Source organism: Sinocyclocheilus grahami, unplaced genomic scaffold (genome assembly GCF_001515645.1).
Source record: "Sinocyclocheilus grahami isolate Dianchi unplaced genomic scaffold, SAMN03320097.WGS_v1.1 scaffold1241.1, whole genome shotgun sequence".
NCBI classification, from domain to species: Eukaryota; Metazoa; Chordata; class Actinopteri; order Cypriniformes; family Cyprinidae; genus Sinocyclocheilus; species Sinocyclocheilus grahami.
The window spans coordinates 271507-284144 of NW_015506420.1; the positions used below are offsets into that span (position 1 = coordinate 271507).

Sequence of the window (12638 nt, forward strand, 5' to 3'; positions counted from 1 at the left end):
GTCGCCCTTTTACGCACAGGCAAGAGATTTAACTGTAGCTTTGTAATGCAAGTGTGTCACCTAGTGGATGGATGGAGTGATTATGTTAATGTAGAATTTATGTCGTGCAATGTCAAAATGTTGGAATTGTAAAAGTATCTATCTATCTATTCTATAATTATTGCTATTATTAAGGTAATTAATTCCCTCTGTCACCATAATCTTATTGAAAAGCTAGCATATTGCTAAAAATTCAATAGCCTATATTAAGAGCGGTCAGCTAGAGTATGTGCATGCACTACTGCCTTTGAAACGTTTCTCCAAATTATTTTAATCCACATTCTTAATTCAAAAGTATATAGTATACATTAGTATAGTTTATATACCTTTTCCTTTCTATTTTAAATAATTGAACCTGTAAAATCGTGACGTTTAATATTTATAATCCTGATTTACAATTTAAAGGGGAAAGGCCACTGTGTTGTTATTGGCTCAAAAGCGGAAATGACGCATTGCCAGTCGGTGGCGGGAACGTGCTATTTGCTGTATTCAGAATTTACCGCACTGTCATTCTTCAACGCTGAAGCAATTAAACCTGAAACATTTCATTAAATTAACAGTCAAGTCACTTACGCAGTTCGGTGTTGTATTTATTTTTTATCAGATATCGATTGGGTTATGAGGCTGTCCTGAAGCTTTTGTTATCGAACACAATCAAGTGCGCGAGCATCACCGGCGGATGAACAGTAAGACCGCGTGAGACAGATTTCTCCTAACGGAAAAAAATTGAAATGAGCTTTTTCAATCTAGACCGGTTCCGTTTCCAAAGGGACAACGCGGCGGACAGTCACTCTCAATCGTCGGACGGCTCCAACTCGGATAAAGAGAATAAACGGGGTGAGTAAAAACTGCCGTTTCTCAGCCGGGGCTTTGTTCAGCTTTCATAATGGATGTTTCTCAAAACCTGGAGTGTTTTCTACCTAGACAGCATGTTTTTATCTGTGATTATGTTGATGCGAGTTGGAATGCGAGTTTGTATTGTACTGTAGTTGTAGGTTTAAGCCCATTTCCAGGTTTTTAGTGTGGGTGGCCACTGGGAAGATTTTTCTATTCTCACCTTTGTTTTGGGGTTGTACGCTGATTCTCGCAATAACCTGCTCTCTATTTTTGTTTACCACTATATCAGACCCCTTTTACAGCATACTATTAGCAGTTGTCATGTTTCAAGGATATAGTCACAAGATGTTGTATGCCAACATTTCTTGATTCAGTCTTGAATTTTCTGTTTCCAGCCCACCAAAGACAGACAGATGGTCGATGTGCATCAGGCAAGGCATCAAGACATGCATTAGAGGATGTTTCTGCAGATGACAAAGTTGTCAGGATGAGCAAGTAAGCGAGACTGAGTTTGTCAGAAGTGAGGCTGTAATGTGTCTTCTCTTGGACACATTTGCTGCTCCACACTTTTTCTAGAGATTTCAAGCTTGCTGATTACATTATGAGAGTTGTTAACTATTTGAGCGTTCACTCTCTAGTCTGTAATAAGTGATAACATGCCGTTATTTCACAGAGATACAACATCAGAGTCCAAGAACCAGATAAGCAAGGATATGGAGGACAAAATCATCAAACTAATGGAACTATTCCCTCAAAAGAGCAAGAAAGATCTACTGGAGGTAGTAATGAGTCCCTCATTGGTGTAACATCAACTTAATGGGTGAACATTGTGGATTTTGTCCTGTTGTGTTATCCTGTATATTGTGACAGGTGGTTGAAAGCACCAGCACGCTGGAGGGAGCTATAGCACATTGCTTGGTGATTAATGGAGATGACGGTGAGGCATTTTTTATTATTTTCATGGACAAATATTGGTAAGTCACAGCATTCTGCTGTCAGACATCTTTGCGTTTTTAATGCCAATTTTTAATGCTCTGTCTTTTGTGCGAATTAATTATAAGATGATTTGTAATTCAGATACAATATTGTAACTTATTCAAATCAAAACTGTTTTATATATGCAGATTCAGGCAGACGGAAAGGCAAAGCGGGGCATAGTGAAGATGATGATAACGATCAACCAAAGAAGAGGAGAAAAATTGTGGTGAGTGAGCCATTTGAATCAATGTTTTAAACCCAACATCTCCTTAATGTGGTGAACTCCCTTTTAAATGGCTGTTGACTCTGAATTAGCATTCAGAATCTGAAGAGGAGGAGGAGGATGATTCTGATGATGATGAGGAGGAGGAGGAGAGTCAGGAGCCAAGCAGAGAGAGACAAGAGGCTCTGTTGAAGAAGCTGAAGAAGAAACTGCCTGAAATAGAAAAAGAGGTAGGCTTAAATGGTTTAAAGGGGTCATATGATGCGATTTCAATTTTTCCTTTCTCTTTGGAGTGTTACAAGCTCTTGGTGCATAAAGAAGATCTGTAAAGTTGCAAAGACTAAAGTCTCAAATCCAAAGAGATATTCTTTATAAAAGTTCAGAGTCAGCCACACCTACCTAAAACGGCTCGTTCTAACACGCCCCCAGAGCTGGCTCTAATATCTGGCTGCTCAATCAAAAAAGCCCAGAAGATCATTTCACTGAGGCCTTTCAACACTTGGAAAGATGTGGTAAGAATCTTATGTTATGTTAATTGTCACTCTGAATTATGTTATTGTGGTTGAATGACTCTTGAAGTGCTCAGAGGGGATTAGTTCTTTTGGCTGTGAAGGCAGTGATTCATATTTGTCAGGTTTGTATTCATGCCCACTGACGGGTTTTATCTAATTGTTTAAATGAGGTGTTAAAATCTGTCACACTATTTTGAAATGTTTTGGTAACAAAATGGGGATATTCCAAACCATTCTATGCACTGAATTCAGTGCAATTAGTTATCGGTAGACAAGACAGGTGAACCATACTGGTGGAAAGGCTTTGTCTGACGTGGCAACTCCCGATTGGGAAAAACAAACAAAGTATGTTAGCAAGCCCTAATTGGTACAGAACTGTACTATTTAGCTACATTAACCATTCGGCCCATGGTGGAAAAGCGCTAATTTTGTTCCTTTTCTTTCAGAAAGAGCAGTTCTATAAGGATAATGGCCTGTCTATAGATCTGGTACATGGCTGCAAGGTTGTGCTTAAGGAGAGGCAGGTGGTTAGAGACCTTATGGGAAGATGTGAGAAGATTGCACAGAAAATGACTAAAGATGTTACCCAGGTCATAGAAGCAGGCATGGGCTCCATCAAGCAACCCAAAGTCCTGAACAGCAAGTGAGTTTATCTATTCTCATAATACACACCTGGGATATCCAGTTATGCTATTTTTTTTTTTTAACTTCTTGTTTTTGACTTCTCTTAGTTTCAAACTCCAGCCATATCAGCTGATTGGCTTGAAGTGGCTGATTCTTCTGCATCAGCACAACCTGAGTGGCATCCTGGCTGATGAAATGGTGAGTCACTGTCATATTGAGTTCAAAGGCGTGAAATCCAAGAAGGTTACTCATTCCTTTAAAGCAAAGGACTATTATCAAGGATATTGGTTATAAGTGATTTGATCTCTCCACAGGGGCTGGGTAAAACTATTCAGGCTATCTCTTTCCTGGCTCACTTGTACGAAAAAGGAATCAAGGGCCCTCATCTTATTACAGTACCCTCGTCCACACTGGGTAAGAGACACTTATTTCAGTGGGAGTGTAGCATATAAACTTGTCCCTATAGTGTTGCTTGAGATGATGCATTTCTCTCTTTGCAGATAACTGGGTTCGTGAGCTGGGTCTTTGGTGTCCCAGTCTTAAAGTTCTTATTTACTATGGTAAGTTAGTTTTCAGGCAAATAGTTTTAAACAAAAATTTTTGTCAGTGTGGTCTTAGAACCCCAGTGCAAAATAATACATATTAATACAAAATGTCCACCTTTATGTCCTTGCTCAATTATTTTGTGTTTATACTTGTAGGGTCTGTGGAAGACCGCAGATACTTGCGACAAGACATCCTCAGTGGCTTAGTTGAATTCAACATCATAGTATCCACGTAAGTACATTGTTTTACAGTACTTGTATATTGTTGTACTGACTGTGTGTTTATGAAAGTCACATGTATTCAGTGGTGTTAACATTTGCCTTTCCTTTTTTTTCTGCTTTCATCTGTATTAGTTACAATCTCACAATAGGGAATGACTATGACCGCAGTCTGTTCCGCAAGCTAAGACTGAAGTATGCTGTGTTTGATGAGGGCCACATGCTGAAAAATATGAACTCTCTACGCTACCGCCACCTCATGGCCATCAATGTCAGTACAAGCAGTCTTCTGTAGCGTAAACAATATTGCAAATACGATTTAAAGAAATGCTGTTCACCACCAGTCTGTCTCTTTTGGGTTAGTTTGGGATGTTCTTAATGAAGAGAAGGGTAGTAAAGTTGTGCTTATCTATACCTCTTGGTTGTACATTTGTGCCTGTCATCTACAGGCTGAGCACAGATTGTTGCTGACAGGAACACCTTTACAGAACAACCTGCTGGAGCTCATGTCACTCCTGAACTTCATCATGCCCTCCATGTTCTCCAGCAGCACCTCACAGATCTCCAAAATGTTCTCAACGGTACAGACAGTGCACACATTACTTCTAATTATAATACTGTGCCATCTCTCAAAAATGTATCTACATTTTATTCAATTTTAGGATACAGTAATCATTATATACCTAGACAAAATGCTCTCACTTTCTGCCCATCTGCTTGGTTTCAGAGGTCATCAGAGGAAGAAAGCCGTTTTCACAAGGATAGAATTGCACAGGCCAAACTTATCATGAAGCCATTCATTCTGAGACGAGTCAAGAGTCAGGTAGATGCTTTTTTCCACTGTGATTATGTGATTATCATAATTTTTGCCCACCCTAATTGTGACTTTGTAAATGTTATACTAGGTGTTGAAATGGCTTCCACCAAAAGTGGAGAACATTGAAATGTGTCCCATGAGTGATGCCCAGCAGAATCTGTATGAGAAACTTTTCAAAAGACTCAAGAAGGCTCCGAATAGAGACAGTACGTGCTATTAATTTGTTTTTGTTTTTTTATGCTAACGTGCGGTTTAGGAGTATTGCACTTTTTTTTTTTGGTTAGCCTCTATTATATTCAGATATGTCTGACATTATATGAAGTTCCTTAACGTAAGTTAGGGAGGAGCGAGCCCATCTAATCTTTCAGTCAACAGCCAGAGTATATAAGCAGCTGCTTACCTCTCTCCAGTCTCAGCTGTTCCAGCATCCCTCCACCTCCCCAAAACTCCACCTTCATCTTAGGTACCTTGCCCTTCGTAATCATCCTATATCAAGTCCCGGGGGTATATCAGAGCTCGAGTTGAAGCTGCTTCATCAAGCCCCTCATCAGTGGACAGCAAGCCAAATAAGTTTACACACAATTTCCTTAAGATTATATGGGCAAATGAACTCGTTAAACAGGGGCTGTCAAGAAAATGTTCCTTCTAAGCTGGAGGATCTGAAAAAAAACTGATCGTCTGTCACACAATTCCTATCTCCTCTGTCCTCAGAGCGGGAGCTTTGCAATGTGATGATGCAGCTGAGAAAGATGGCTAATCATCCGTTGCTGCACCGCCAGTACTACACCAGTGACAAGTTGGCTGCCATGAGTAAAGCCATGCTTAAGGTGAGGACTGGGAGATAAATGTGTAAAGCAGGCTGAATAATAAAGATTGAACTGTGCATTTAAAAACAAAATTGTTTATCATGAATCCAGCCCTGGAAACTTGTTTGTTCCAAAAATTAAAGTGAAATGTACTCACCCTGAAGTTGTTCCAAACCTGTTATGAGTTTCTTTTCCTCTGCTGGACACACAAGAATAGTTTTTGAAGAATGTGAGTAACCAAATAGTTTCTAATCCCCACTGACATCACTTCCATAGTATGTTTTTTTTTTTTTTCCCCCTTCCCCCCGCTTTACATAATTGAGTCAGTTGAGGACCAGCAACTGTTTAGTTACTAACATTCTTCAAAGTAACGTAGCATCAACAGATAAAAGAAACGCCTTAGGGGGAGTAAATGATGACAGAGAACCACTGCTGTATTGCATACTGTTGTTGAGATGACATGGTTTTGCTTATGTTAGGAACCGACACATTTTGATGCAGACCCTGCACTGATCCAGGAGGACATGGAGGTGATGTCTGATTTTGAGCTGCATAATTTATGTAAACAGTACAGCTCCATCAGCAGTTTTCAGCTGGAGAAAGAGCTCCTCTTAGACACTGGGAAGTTTGCACTTTTAACCAAAATACTCACCATGCTCAAAGAAAAGGTTTGTCTAGATGCTGTTTAACAGTCTCCTGATGAGTCATTTTGAATTTAGTTTGCATATTATTATTGTTGCTGATGTGTTTTAAAACAACTTTCTTTTTCCTCAAGGGTGATAGGGTTGTCCTTTTCAGTCAGTTCACTATGATGCTGGACATTGTGGAGATTCTGCTCAAACACCTTGACCATCAGTTTGTTCGACTGGATGGTTCTACTCCCATGGCAGAGAGGTGAACATGACTTGCTTATTAGCTTCTTCAGTACCTCATGTCACTTTGTTTGTACTGCACTCAATTCAGATTTGATATTTAGGACTGACTGTCCTACTGTCACTTTACAAGTAATGAAATGCAATTGACCAATCATTCAGACAGTACATTTTATTTCAATATCCACTGTTTTCACATTTAAAAGATCCGCATGTGAGCATAAATGTAAAAATAAAGACAACTGTACACTAGGGGTGGAACGATACGTGCATTCGTACCGAACGGTCACGGTATGGACATCTCGGTTCGATGCATGTTGCCTTACAACGAATACAGGCAATTCACCCCAATCCAGAAGAGGGCAGCAATGCAATGCTGTATGATAACTGACCACCAGCAGAAGAACAGCGAATGCTGTGAGTTGCGCACTTGAAAACCAAGCCCACTAGACCGTGACCATGTGCTGACTCTGAATGCGTCTCTCACAGACTGGCAAAGGAGTATACTTTAAAGGCTTGTGCACTCAACTGTTCGCGAAATGGAGCTTTGTGCTCGTGTGTCCTACCTCTCATAAGATTTCCATATTTGCGATGTAACGTATCTGAATGCTAAACTAATATTTATGTAAATTGTAGGCTTTGTACTTCAGTTCCAACTGTGACACAGAGGCTGGCGCGCTGATGTTTGTTTCACTGTATTTTATTTAGATAAAGTACCAACTGTGCTGTCAAGTTAGCAATGCTGGAACTGATGTGTTGTGTGTGTGCGCGCGCCGGCGCAATCACTTCAACTGTTTCCTTATGGACCATTTCAACGGATATTCGGCGGTTTAAGGAAGTGACGTCTTTGTTCCTTGGACGTTTCCGGTTAGTGTTTGAGCGCATTCAAAACAATGGCGGCAGGCGCTTGATGCACAGTGGGATTACGATAATTGATTCAATCCTGCTGTTTAAAATGTCAAAATTAAAATTAGATCCTTGTTGCTCGGTGGTTGGGTGCTCCCTCTGGCCTGGAACTAACATTTAATTTATAAATAATCGGAAATTAAAGGGTTTCGATTTCCGAGATTCGCGCCTGGATTGCAGCAGTGAAGCGAGAAGCAGAATCGCAGCTCGTGGATCTACAGCACAGCTCCATTCAGGTAAGGACATGTTGTTTTTTCCATTTGATCATTTGTATTTATTTACGTTAACTCTTCAAGTATGATGCAAAATTGTGTTGTCGTCATTGTTTACATATGCGCCTAGCGGCTTGATTCTTGTTTAGTGAAAAAGGCCAAGCTTTTATTTCCGTTTTATTGCCAAGCGTTATGTGAGCTATAATTAAATATGAGTTCACATTAGTTGTCTAGCTATCTTGTCAGCAGATAAATGCAGTGAGTAACACGTTATAGAAATGTATACTGTAAACTTGAATGTTGAAGAGTGAAACGGTTAACTGCAGTAGTTTACAAAAGCTAACGGTAAACTTTTTTCATCACTCATTATGCTTGTCTAATGTTAATTCCAACATGTACTGATGTATTAAACAATAATAGTATTATTTATAAATATTGTGCATTGAATTAAATTATTTTTCTGCTTTTGTCTTTAGGAAAGCCATCATCTGTAATGTAAGACACCTAAGACAGTGAGTGCTACAGGGAGAAAGGAAGGACAGCTGGTTGTCCTGCAGTGCCAAACCACATGTGACCATATGAACACCCAGATGTGTTTGAGAACCTGAGGATGAAATGCAATGTAAAGCTGCTCATGGCCAGCCTGCTGCTTTTGACATTGATCACATATTAATAAATTTGCTTGAAACAGTTGAAAGCGAGAGGATGTCTTGTTTATATGCAGTACTGGTCAAATGTCTGGACACATTACTATTTTTAATGTTTTTGAAAGAAGTCTCTTATGCTCATCAAGCCTCCATTCACTTGATCAAAAATAGACAATCAATAATATTGTGAAATATTACAATTTAAAAAAAAATAGTTTTCTGTTTTAATATTCTTTATTTCTGTGATGCAAGGCTGAATTTTCATTAGCCTTTACTCCAGTCTTAAGTGTCACATGATCCTTCAGAGACCATTTTAATGTGCTGATTTGATACTTGGTTATTGTCAGTGTTGGAAACAATTGTGCTGCTTAATATTTTTTTCTGGAATCTGTGATACTTTATACAGGATTGATTGATTGAATCCTGGCAGGGTTTTTCAAAATATAGAAATCTTTCCTATCAGTATGTCTTCATTATCACTTTTTTAAATAAATTTAACAAATGTGCTGAATAAATGTATTAATATTATAATACAAAAAACTGACTCCAAACTTTTGAACAGTAGTGCATGTTGTTACAAAACATTTTTTTATTTTAAATAAATGCCGTTTTTTTTATTCTTAAAAAAATCCTAAAATTATCTCAGAAATATTAAGCAGCACAACAATTTCCAGCACTGCTAATAAATCAGCATATTATAATGATTTCTGAAGATCATGTGAGACTGAAGACTGGAGTAATGATGCTGAAAATACAGCTGCGCATCACAGAAATACATTACAGTTTAAAGCATATTAACCTGTTTAATCCCACATTTTTCTCAGACATGAAAATATCCAAATGATGTGTCATTAGTATTCCTTTGAAATATCAAGAATTAATTTGTAAAAATATTTGGGAAAAGTGTTTACTCATTCTATGACCACACTCAACAAAACTGAATATATGTGAATTCATATATTAATACTAGACACCCTAAAAATGTGTACCAAAAGTCTTTGTCATATCTTTTGATCACAGGAATAAATGACACTTTAAAGCATATTAACCCGTTTAATCCCAAATTTTTCTCAGACATGAAAATATCCAAATGATGGGTCATTAGTATTCCTTTGAAATATCAATAATTTGTACTTTTTTTTGGAAAAGTGTTTACTCATTCTATGACCACACTCAACAAAACTGAATATATGTGAATTCATATATTAATACTAGACACCCTAAAAATGTGTACCAAAAGTCTTTGTCATATCTTTGTTAACATACTTTACTAGCCCCTCATTTTGCAGCTTTGATGGAGCCATCATCTCATGGTGCAAACAAGAAATAAACTGCTCTGGTCATGTGACAATTTGCACTAACCATGTGACACTGCACATATTTAATTGACACCATTTATTTTTTCCATATTTGCAGGAAGTGCACTAAAACCAAGTTTTTTTTAGAGCTTTATAAACGAAAACCTTTTTTTACGGTCACTATTGTGACCAGTGAGATTAAATGGGTTAAAATAGGTAACCATTATTTTAAATTGTAATAACATTTCTAAATATTACTGTTTTTGTCTGTATTTTTGATCAATTAAATGCAGGCTTGATGAGCATAGGAGAATTCTACTTAGCACACATTTTAAAACGAATGAAATCAGTAATAATGGCATTTATTGCTTAGTATCCTAGCATTCATTTGGCGTTGTAATATACATGCATGTTCTATAAAGCTGCAGTGAAACGATATGTAATGTGAAAAGCGCTGTACAAATAAATATGAAAATGAATATTTGCGTAGATATACATGACCCAGCAATGCAAGTGATATGTCCATTAAAAACCTCCCCAGCCATCTTGGCGACAAACCTTGATAAGTACGTAAGTGACTGTTTGTCTTGCTTCAGTTTAACCAAACATAAGACTGATTTAATCCATTGTACGAACAAATGATCCCAACCTTTCCGTTAAGGAGTTAATTGCATCTATATATGCATTTACCGCCATCTCTCGTGTACACGCACGCAGCATCAATCAGAGCCGTCCGGAAGACTACTTTTAAATTTCTTTGTAAGTTTTCACCTCAGTCATATTTAAAGGGTAATTCCAATAACCGTTTATTAAAAAAAATATATAATTTTAATACCGCAACTGTTGCGTTTCGCTACACTTAAAAAGTACATGATTGTTTTGACAGATCTGAGATTTAAAAATGGCGCTACCTGAAATGCGCAGTAGCGTTCCAACGCCTTTGTTATTGTTTACGTCTTTGAAATGGTCTATACCAGCAGAATCAACTTTAAACACTTATTGTCTTATTAATAATGCATCACTGTATAAAGGTCTGCTTTTATTTGTGTGCACACAATGAAAACAAAACATTGTGCTTTTGTAAAATAAAGAAAACAAATAGGATGTCGCTTTCTGCCATTTGAGTTTCCTTTCTGTGAACAAATTAAACCTGTCACAAATTAAACTCGGCATATATAGGCTACGTAACGTGTTGCACTGTTTTTTCCCCCTTGTTTATCTGTAAACTAAATCAAATATATTTCAAGAATGTATTCCTTGTATGTATACATGTACTGCAGATTATATATTTTTAACAATGTAATAATATTTAGTATTTTCACATCTAGGTGGAGAAAATTGTAATTTGTACTACTGTCTGTTCAAAGTAAATGTAAAGAATCCGAGCATGGTTTATTTATTTATTTATTTTTTCCTGTTGTACTGTAATCGTATCGAACCGTGACCCCCGAACCGAGGTATGCCCCGAACCGTGACATCTGTGTACTGTTCCACCCCTACTGTACACACTACACTTGTGTGGTGTTATGTCCCAAAAGTTTTTTTCAAGTCTCGAATAACTAAACCGATTCAAGTAGGAAGCTGCCTGTCTGAACAAATCAAATTTAACCCTCTTTGCTTCTCTAGGATTGGTCTCATCGACAAATACAATACAAACCCTGAAATTTTTGTGTTCCTCCTGTCGACCCGGGCTGGGGGGCAGGGAATCAACCTTGCCTCTGCAAACACAGTGATACTGCATGACATTGATTGCAATCCATTCAATGATAAACAAGCAGAGGACCGCTGTCATCGAATGGGGCAAACCAGGTTAGTATAATTGAAAGGAAATTTGAGATCGCCATAAAGAAGGAAATCTGGTTCATGATGATGTTTTTGCATTGCAGAACAGTGCAGGTGATCAAGCTCATCAGCAGAGACTCGATTGAGGCCTGCATGCTCCGTGTGGGACAGGAGAAGCTGAAACTGGAACAGGACATGACCACTGATGGAGGTGAGTGTCAGCACACAACATCTATCAAACCTACAGGTCACAATTAGGGGGGATGCAACGATTATAGATTTTGTTGGTACGATTATTGTCTGAGGAATAATCACGGTTTTACGATTATGACGATTATTATGCATTTATTCATTTCCCAACATTACTAATGTATAAAATCACATGAACACTCTTTAGATATTAAAGTGTTATTTATTGCTTACTTTTGAAAAATAAATAACACCGTAACCAACAATACAGCACAAAATAATAATAAACAAAAGACAAATCTCTCCCATTGGAATTAAAAAAAGGTGACCTCTGCTCTGTAAACATCCATGACAGTATTTCTCTTTTGAAAATAACAAATGGAAATAGATCACAAAAGTATTTAATGTTTTCAGTTTGTACATTCTTTACATTTCTTTTGGACCTGGGGTAGAGAATTTGGAAACATGGTGAAAAAAAATATTGTTGGTTTATACTTATGAATAATACTACAACAGGGATAGTAAATAAAGTTAATAAAGTAGCCTATTATTAATATATACGACTAATATTAACTTTATTTGTCCCACAGGGGAAACTGTTACTAATGATGGAAATAAACTGAAATATTGTAATCAAAATGTCATCCATACGTATTCATTTTAATAATCTTTATAATAATTCGTATGCTTTTACATGAGAAAATCATATCTATTATTTTGGTTTGTGAGATCGGAGATCGCACTGCGCACGTCTACGAACATTCAGGAGGACACAAACTTCTTGAGAACGCTGCCCATGCCGCCTCGTGACTTTTATTAATAAAATAGCCTACTGGAGAGGCGCACAGACGCAGGTAGGCTAATTCACACAGGCAACTGTCACACACCTCTGTCACACACCTCTCTCTCTCTCTCTCTCTCTCATAATTAATTCAAGTAGCTAAATGTTATAATTCAAATAAATGTGATCTTACCACACTATTTCATCTCTTTCTGATCTGAAGCGGGCAGAATGCAGAGCTAACGAGCTGTAGCTTTGCGTCAGGTGGTTCTTGCCTTCGTTCAATGTACAGCCAGCCGTGCATTATCCCTTATGTATTCACTCTTTAGCAGCAGTTTTTTACAGCAATAT

The 12638-nt window shown here is 37.7% G+C and overlaps 1 protein-coding gene across 1 annotated transcript in view; it reads left to right on the plus strand.

Moving 5' to 3' along the window:
* Nucleotides 1-483: 483 nt before the first annotated feature.
* LOC107568413 (SWI/SNF-related matrix-associated actin-dependent regulator of chromatin subfamily A containing DEAD/H box 1A-like) overlaps nt 484-12638 on the plus strand; it is a 17128-nt gene continuing 4973 nt past the window's right edge. Inside the window, exons 1-21 of the mRNA XM_016254391.1 lie at nt 484-876; nt 1272-1371; nt 1550-1655; nt 1747-1813; nt 2001-2080; nt 2170-2307; nt 2509-2589; nt 3036-3232; nt 3321-3411; nt 3528-3627; nt 3714-3773; nt 3915-3990; nt 4113-4248; nt 4427-4558; nt 4705-4800; nt 4883-5000; nt 5506-5621; nt 6080-6268; nt 6376-6494; nt 11162-11344; nt 11422-11528. Of these exons, the coding sequence (XP_016109877.1) occupies nt 771-876; nt 1272-1371; nt 1550-1655; nt 1747-1813; nt 2001-2080; nt 2170-2307; nt 2509-2589; nt 3036-3232; nt 3321-3411; nt 3528-3627; nt 3714-3773; nt 3915-3990; nt 4113-4248; nt 4427-4558; nt 4705-4800; nt 4883-5000; nt 5506-5621; nt 6080-6268; nt 6376-6494; nt 11162-11344; nt 11422-11528 (2398 nt within the window). The 5' untranslated portion in view covers nt 484-770. The remainder of the gene's footprint in view (nt 877-1271; nt 1372-1549; nt 1656-1746; nt 1814-2000; nt 2081-2169; nt 2308-2508; nt 2590-3035; nt 3233-3320; nt 3412-3527; nt 3628-3713; nt 3774-3914; nt 3991-4112; nt 4249-4426; nt 4559-4704; nt 4801-4882; nt 5001-5505; nt 5622-6079; nt 6269-6375; nt 6495-11161; nt 11345-11421; nt 11529-12638) is intronic.